Genomic DNA, 8127 nt, shown 5'->3' with positions numbered 1-8127 from the left:
TTCCTTCTACTTTTCCCTCCTTCCACTTCAGTCTCTTCTCCCACTTGTACTTTTCACGCCTATACATTCACCATTTACCCTACGCCTTTTTCGCGGACACTCATGGCTCATGGTGGCGTGTGTCTGCTTTCTGCTCTGTTTGTGAGCCCTGCTGCCCGTTCAAAGGCGTGCCCATCTTTCGGCTTGTGAAAAGTGGTGGCTGTCAAGTGGTGCTTTTCCCTCGCCTGTGTTCACGCCTTTTGTCCTCGCCTATTTTCTCCCAAACTCTATCGCCTAGTCTATCAACTCTGACAGGCCGAGACAGTGGCCGCTTTATACCTGCATGTTCTGCATATTCTTCATGTCGCAACCCTACCCTAGTGATTGCTCACCCAATCACGGCTCTAGCACAAGGAAAAGAGCGCTGATTCTCACAGGTCAGTGTTTCCCTTTGGCTGATTTTTAGCCAATAGAAACGAAGCTAGATAGTTTGTAAACGACTGAATGTCACTTTTGGTTTTCCCCTGTCCCGCACACTTGGTTTGTCTTGGACACTCTGCGCAAAGTTGCTACACGCCTATCACCCACGCCTACCTCCTGTTTCTTGCTTCGTGACAACGAGCTTGTACAGTATTGAAGCAGCAAACATTCCCATCTTGGAGTACTGCTAAGTCTTATACCGTGCAATAGATGTCCTTCCAGGTGGTTACTCCTATCTCCTTCCAGGTTCCTAGGTTCCTGTATGTATTGATATTTTGACGGAGACCATGGACAATAAATTTAACAGGATAACCTTGCGCGGCAATATATCCTCTAAACTTTTGAATACCCTCTTTATTCTAATACATATATACATTTTTGAGGTAGTATTATTTTTTGAAGGTTTATTGCCTGCGCGATTGTTTCAGTCGTGTGGGAACCAGTCACAAGGAGACGGCGACGCGGTGCTGGCAACTGTCTCGGCACGTGTAGCCCAGGTGGTCCTCGCTGACCAGTCGGGTGTGAACTATGAGTACCTACCGACCACAACGCTCAATGCTCACGGCGACAACGCGGTGTGGAACAAGTGTGGAGGCAAGTCCAAGGATCGCGCAATGGCCATGGTTATGGCCAACTCGACCGATAAGAAGAACCCTTGTTCTTGGTGTTGAAGACGCCTGCTTCCAAGATCAAAGCCGTCGTGCAAGAAGACCTGACGCTTCGTCAAGGATTCGGCAAAAAACTGTGGAAGGACGTCGAGCCCCTAGAGAATCGGTCCCAGTGTCGCAACTACGGGAACCCAACTGCGTGGTGGAACTCACTCATCGAGGTGGTCTTCCATTGTTACCACTTTGCTGACCTTGCGACGAAGAAAGTGTTGTTGATTTGGGACGACTTTTCTGCGCATTTAAATGACGAGGTGGTTGCCTGTGCTGTGGAGTTAAATGTCGTGCTGGAGAAGATCCCTGCCTGGTTTACATGGATGTGCCAACCAGCAGAAGTGGCCTGGATTCGGCCTATGAAGTCTCAAATGTTGATCCACAGTATTCGGCGCCAAGTCAAGAACAGTAAGCCTCAGAACTCGACGTTCAAGCTGCAAGCTCCGAAGCGTCCAACACTGGTGCAATGGATTACAGACGCGTGGTTTGGATTGTCGGAAGCCATCATCACCAACGGGTTTGCGAAATGCAAGATTGTCCATCAAGATGAAGCAGTGGACGAAACTGTCGAAACTACGGTTCATGTCGATATATTGTCGGAACTCGTTGCGAATTCTGCTGTGGATGACACGATTGATCCGACGGACGATATAGTCTACTAATCATGAATTGTAATTCTGGTTTTAAAATGTATTGGAGTTTGTATTTACTGAACTGAAAATTAAAACTGTAAATATAGAATACCTGTATCTATAGATATATAGATGGACCTTTACTAGAAATGACGTGCTTGTTGTATTTTCATTGTACTTGAATTTTGCATACCTGGAAGGAGATATTTATGTCAACACCCAAATGTCATTGGGCTGTGAAATATCTATCACCTACGTGGAAGGACATCTATTACGCGGTACATGTATTACTGTATCAGTAGTGTAACTCCCCAAAATAAGCCACGGATGAGGGGGTCCCGTGAGGACACTGAAAGTGATGGATAATATTATTTATAAAAATATGCATGTGCAACTCAGGGAGTCAATTTAGGAAATTTCTGCTTTTCGTTCGATTGTGAAAAGCAAAATTTATATTCTTTTGTATTTTTATTAGCTTCTACGAAAAGCAAACCAATTCCTGTATTGACTACCTCTAATGACTCCAATTGCTTTTCGTAAACCAAAAGCACCTCGCGAGGTGCTTTTCGGTTTTGAAACGCAAACGCAACTTGAAGTTGTTTGAGACAAGTCGTGTAAACAGCCAATCATACAATGCTATTCAAAAGTATACGATTAATAGTACAAAAAGTAACAAGGCAGTGTTATACAACGATGGCCGGCGAGAGCGTCGACAAGGTGGAAGAGGGAACCGACGACGCGTGCCCATCGCTTGGCGATGCTCGAGTTTCTACGAATCCCCGACAACTTTGCCATCATGACGGGACAGGCAACGAAGAACAAAGCCGTGAAATGTGGGCAAAAGATCACGCGAGCGCAAGGGCACCAAATGCTTGCCGAGCACGTCAAAGCAGTCGTTGGTAGCTCGGTGAAACGCTGGTCAACACACAAGACAAGAAGTCCAGGTACAGACAATACAATGATGAGTTAATCCATTAACGGCAAAAGTCGATACGATTCGTATGTGGCTTCGTATCAGCGAGCACTGACGTAGTGCGGACCAAGCAAAAGTAGTCGCGATTTGACGGACAAGGACTACAAAAAAAGTACAATAAACAATTCTATGATTACGTTCCATATAGATTGATTATTCATATCATTGAACTTTAGAAATCTTTACGATCGAAGGCAAGTTGGAGGACATTTGCCCGTATTACAATGAGATGAATGCGTTGTACTGTACTGAGAGCGCCAAAACTTTGGCCCTTCGTTTGTTTTGGAAACAAGTTCCCACGTTGGTAACTAACTACTACTAGTACTACTAACATTATATGATTTTGACATTGCCATTATCAAATAAATATGTATTAGAGTTGCATTCACCTTTTTATGATTCGAATGCCGGTGGAAGCAACGATGGCAACCATGACGACGATGGCACTTCTTTGGCAGGGGCATCTAACGACCCAGACAACCCCAACGACCCAGAAAACGACGAGTACTGGGTCGCCAACGACATCGAAGACCCAGGACAAGCAATGGATGCGCCAAAGACACCGTTGATCGAGGCACATGGTGCGAAGGCAACCAGTCGTGGGGCGACACCTGTGATTGCCCGCCAGTTCCCTGTCTCTGAAAAGAGACTCACCCCGCGCAAGGACTTTGCTGCCGTATATAATGGATGCCCAGAGCCAAATGACTCAGTTCGAATGCGAAAAGTTTGAATATATGAAGGCGAATGACCAAACAATTTGAGCCGCGACGGCAATCCGAGACCAACAACAAGCTAGAGCGTCCTTGATTGAAAAATTGGTCGTATCAGGAGTCGTAGACACCGCAAAAATCCATGAATTAGTTTCAATTGCATTTCCTGAATAATATATTGAAACCATAGCATAATTTTTTGAACAAGACACACTAGAATAATGTTTATGGCAAATTTATTTACTCCGTCAGACCCAAATATTGAAGTAGCTCGGCTTTGATGTTTTCACGTGAAAATAGTGCATTGTCGTCAGCTGGCACATTGTAGGGGGTTCTTTGGCGAACTGTTTTCGACGTACAGGGGCACTTCAACTTCTCCATTGCGGAGTCGATTAACGATGTTATGGAGCACGAAGCACCCGCCAGGATCCAATCACACACTGTCTTGGCGTCTCGTGATGTCCGCATGTCGAGTGGAAGTAGAGCTAAACTGGACCAGCGGCCTTTCCAGATGCCATTCCCATGCTTGCAAACCACAAACCACAACGCATGCTTGCTTGGCCGGTGTTGAAAATCCCGTTGGCGTATTCACAGGATTGGGGGAGACGGTAGGGAGTAAGCATGCATGTTTGGCCCCAAGGCAAAGCCAGAATCGCCGGCTTGGTACTGGTGGGTGTCAAAGAACGAGTTGGGGCGTAGGGCGGACGACGAGGACGATCACACAGTGGAATCATGAACACTGCCAGACCATCCGGCAATCACATGACGTATTTGACAATTGTGATCAAAAGTCAACAATACATTCATTGAATATTCTTTTTTTCGACTGTAATACTCTTCACCATGCAAAGCAGGTTTCCGATATAATACGACGTGTGTGCCATCAGTAGACAAAATACAGTTACGAAATCCATAACGTTCTGCATTGTACCGAGCAAGAATGCTTCGCTCAGTGCTGTTTGGCCAATTTATTTCAGATTTGGATAATGACACAAGAGCTATAATAACTCGCTTGGTGTACAGATGAACTGTTCCTGATCTAACTCCTTTTGATCTTGACACCTTTCCAACAGACGCACCCGTGCCATTGTGACCGAGGCGGTGTAAAGCACAGGCAAGCTATACCCAAACTGGTCGCTGACTTCTGTTGCTTGATGGTTAAAATACACTGTGCATTTCTAACAAATGAAGTAAGAATGTACTCTGACAAATTCTTACTTCTTGCACAAAGTCAGAAACAGACATGAATGGAAGGACAGATAACTGCTCCATTGAACGTAGCGCAGGCCTCCGAGGAAGCATATAGCGAGAGCTTAGGAGCATGAAACGCAATTGAAGAAGCCTGTGAACCTCTAACTTAGTGGCATGCGTCGAACGTAGATTGCAAGTGACAATTGTTCTAATCATAGTGTCCAAGTCAACGAGGATGGCTGACTGCTCTGAAAGATGCGGCATTTTCTCCAAGTGAGTTTATTCGGATGCGGATAACTCTCTGTCCTCTGACTCCCCTGTGTTTTTCAGTTTACTACTCTGGTCCGTATTGTTTGTACCATTGTTTTTGACTTGGTTTAAAGTATACCTTGGCGGTTTGAAACATATAGGTTTTTGTATTGAACTCCAGGAACTCATATTGCACCAACAAAATATAATGCATTTTTATTCAATTGGGCTACTTCATCACGGGAATTCATGAGACTCTCCATATGCCGATCTTCGCCAAGACGACAATTCAAATGAACCAAAGCATCTTCATATGTCGACGCCTCGCATTCAATGTTGAATATCGACAAGTTTTTGATTGCCGCATCCTTCTTCGTGTGAGGAAGTTGATAATTGTTGCTACCCTGGATTTCAATTGACCTATCAAGTACGTTTTGAAGCGTAATGAAGGTTTTCGACAGGGTTTCAACTGGCAACCTCATAAAACGCGCTTTCAACAGCATCAATAAGCTCCTCGATTGAATGAGAAGACTTTTGATACTGAAGACTTTGGATCGAGTTAAAAAATCCTATGTCGAGAACATTAAAATCTGGGCTATTCGCAGGCTGGTTTGCGATCTTCACGCCTTGAATACCACGAGACTCGAGGAACTTTGTCCTCACTCGTTGATATGGACTTGCATTGTCTTGTTGGACAAAGCTCCCTTGCCCTTGGGCGCTTCTTGGAACTTGCTCTTGATGGCGGGGACCAACTTCTCGAGCACGACGTCTTCGTATACGTTGCAGTTGACGGTCAAAGGAACCGTAAGAATAGTACCCTTTGGTCGATTCTTGCTCGCGCGAGCTGCAGCCGCTTTCGTCACAAACGGCCAAACACCAATTTTGCCGTCGAAGGCTTGCTTGCGGCCGTAGTCGTATCGCGGGCGAGCAACGGCGGCTAAAAACATCACTTTCGTTATGAAGGACTTGGACTTGATGGAGCGCAAGGCGAGGACTTCGTCGTCGTAAACGTAATACCTTCTCTTAACCTTAGTCAAGTCGAACAATATTTCGTCGACATGCACATAATCGTACATGCCGGAGAAAATATGATTTCCACTCGACGAAGGGTCAGAAACGACATTGCATACTCCACCCAGGCGTGGCGGTTGTCGGCGGTGAGGAACGGCTTGACATAACTAGACCGGGCCTTAAAACGAGCGACTGCCTTCAGGTGTCGTACGATCGCTGTCTTCGGGATGGCACAGGCGGCTGCCAACGACTGCAATGTTTCTCGAGAGTGGTGGGGAACAGCACGGATCGCTGCCTTCACTTCTTCGTGCGACCGCTTCATTTTTCTACCGACATTTCTTAAAAAAGTACAATTGTATAAATTGATAACTCTCAAACAAGGTAGAAATATTGAATATGAAAGGACATACCAGGAATTTTGGACGCAACGTTGGCCAAAGTGCCGCTGCCTACCAAGGACTCACGTCCTCGTGTCCAGACGCGTGATATTGTCTTCCAGTGACAACCAAACAGTAGAAACACTTCCTTGAAAGCACCGTGGGACAACTTCCCAGCACGAAAGCTTTCGAGAAGCTTCTCGTACACAACGCGGCGTTGGGTCGGCGTGAGATTTCGCGACCGAGGCACTGGCCCTGGTGAATCGCCAGTGGAGGAGGCGACATGCGCTGGCATACACAAACAAGTGTGTGCAAGTTTAGTGGTGTAGTTTTGCAAAATGAATCACTGACGGGTCAAAACGTACATTTGCAAACTCTCCCGCCTAATTGGCAGGGTACCATTTTCCAAGCAAAACGAATTGGAAAAACCTGAAACTAGCCAATTAAAGATGAGATCTTGCGCTTTTGGATGCACCAATTAGATCCACAATCCGTGGAAAATCAGAAAAATCCCGCCAATGAGAACACAAATGGTACAAACATTACGGACCAGAGTAGTACCAAATTAAAATACTTTTGAATTAAAATATGCGTTTCAAAATCGTCGAAACGCAAAGCACCCGAAAGTCATTCGTACAGTGTACATACTAATACGGTTTTTACACAACCGGCATCCGGCTATAAGGCTTCGTGCACGACGAGCGTCGGGCAAATTCCGTTTCCATCGAGAAACTATGAACCCCTAACAGTAAATACAAATATCAAGATATTTGAATTTGACGTGATATAAATCGAATTTGCACGACGCACGTCAGGCTGTAAGCTAAGCATTTCTATTGGCTATAATGTGCAAAACCACGCAGGTGGTCAAACTCCATCCAGCCACGACAATTTGGAGATAGAAATGCCATGCGACTGATGGAACTTGTTTCAGTAACGTGATGTGGTGAAGTATAGTATATATACCGGTATGTATGTCGTTGAAATGACAGGTCGGTATGAATTTAGTAGTGTGCTCTGTAAATACTCTGGGTTTACAGTACTGATAATTTGGCAGAGAGTACATACTAACTAAACATCCACAGCACAGTTTTACGCTATTAATCTTCCGACTATAGAAACCATGTCATGGTCGGCTTGACTCCGAATTGAGATTTATATAGACGCACTGCCCAGACCCTAATCATGACGAAATCGCAAGCTTTTTGGCGTGTTCGTGGTCGCAACGGTAGTACATCGAGCTCGATGTGTTGTGATAAGTTAACTTCATTTTCAACAATACTGCAACCACATTAGAGTATTGCAGGAAAGCGCATAACCTTAGCCTGCAATAGGGCGGCAGACTAGACATCCAAAATATGTCTGTTTTGATACACTTTGCATTTCTACTTGCTCTTTATCCTCCGTTCCTTCCTCACTTGGTTGTCGTGAACGATAACTCGATTTGAAGGCTGACTCTACAACTGAATGCTCTCAACACTCGTGACATACTTACTACATAAAAGGTGGATGTTGAAAACTCGTTCGACAACACTATCGTGGACATTTACCGTGCAGCTCGCAATGCACGCTAACGTTAATTTACCGATATATGGCCACGCAAGTGTGAGCAAACTGTACCGGTAGGAGTTTGAGCAAGATTACATCTTTTACGTGAAAGCAAGCGGCCTTGTGCGAAAGACAGAAACGCAGTATAGTGCCGTAATCATTCGTAGAATGGAGGCTCTATGTAAGCGCAGAAGAGATATGCGGTATCAACTTCGATACATGGCTTCTACATATATACACTTAGGTGTACTGGCCGCGATATGCACCTTGACTTGGTACTCGTAAGCATGGCGAGGCTCTCTGGGCAATACGCTCACA

General features: G+C 45.2%; 2 protein-coding genes across 5 annotated transcripts; one reads left to right on the top strand and one right to left on the bottom strand.

Moving 5' to 3' along the window:
* Positions 1-2507: 2507 nt before the first annotated feature.
* H257_16418 (hypothetical protein) lies at positions 2508-3453 on the top strand (the record flags this gene model as incomplete). The annotated part of the gene is made up of 2 exons (XM_009844846.1): positions 2508-2649; positions 3182-3453. The coding sequence occupies 2 exons, from the start codon at positions 2508-2510 to the stop codon at positions 3451-3453; spliced, it is 414 nt and encodes a 137-aa protein (XP_009843148.1).
* Positions 3454-5359: 1906 nt separating this feature from the next.
* On the bottom strand, positions 5360-6582 carry H257_16417 (hypothetical protein). Of its 4 annotated transcripts, none has more exons than XM_009844844.1 (3): positions 6295-6582; positions 5948-6222; positions 5360-5890 (listed from the first exon to the last, which is right to left on the bottom strand). In XM_009844844.1, coding segments are annotated over exons 2-3 (360 nt in total). In that variant the 5' UTR covers positions 5950-6222; positions 6295-6582; the 3' UTR covers positions 5360-5532. The 4 variants fall into 4 exon arrangements, with proteins under 4 accessions (XP_009843146.1, XP_009843147.1, XP_009843144.1 ...); XM_009844845.1 differs by having other exon boundaries at positions 5948-6210; XM_009844842.1 differs by having other exon boundaries at positions 5360-6222.
* Between the last annotated feature and the right edge of the window lie 1545 nt (positions 6583-8127).

Source organism: Aphanomyces astaci (assembly GCF_000520075.1).
Source record: "Aphanomyces astaci strain APO3 unplaced genomic scaffold supercont1.86, whole genome shotgun sequence".
In the NCBI taxonomy this organism is placed as follows: Eukaryota; Oomycota; class Saprolegniomycetes; order Saprolegniales; family Verrucalvaceae; genus Aphanomyces; species Aphanomyces astaci.
This window is presented reverse-complemented; position numbering and strand designations above follow the sequence as displayed.

What these genes read in the sequence shown, in the direction of transcription:
- H257_16417 (XM_009844842.1), bottom strand. Translation starts at nt 5,949, where the DNA reads ATGTACGATTATGTGCATGTCGACGAAATATTGTTCGACTTGACTAAG.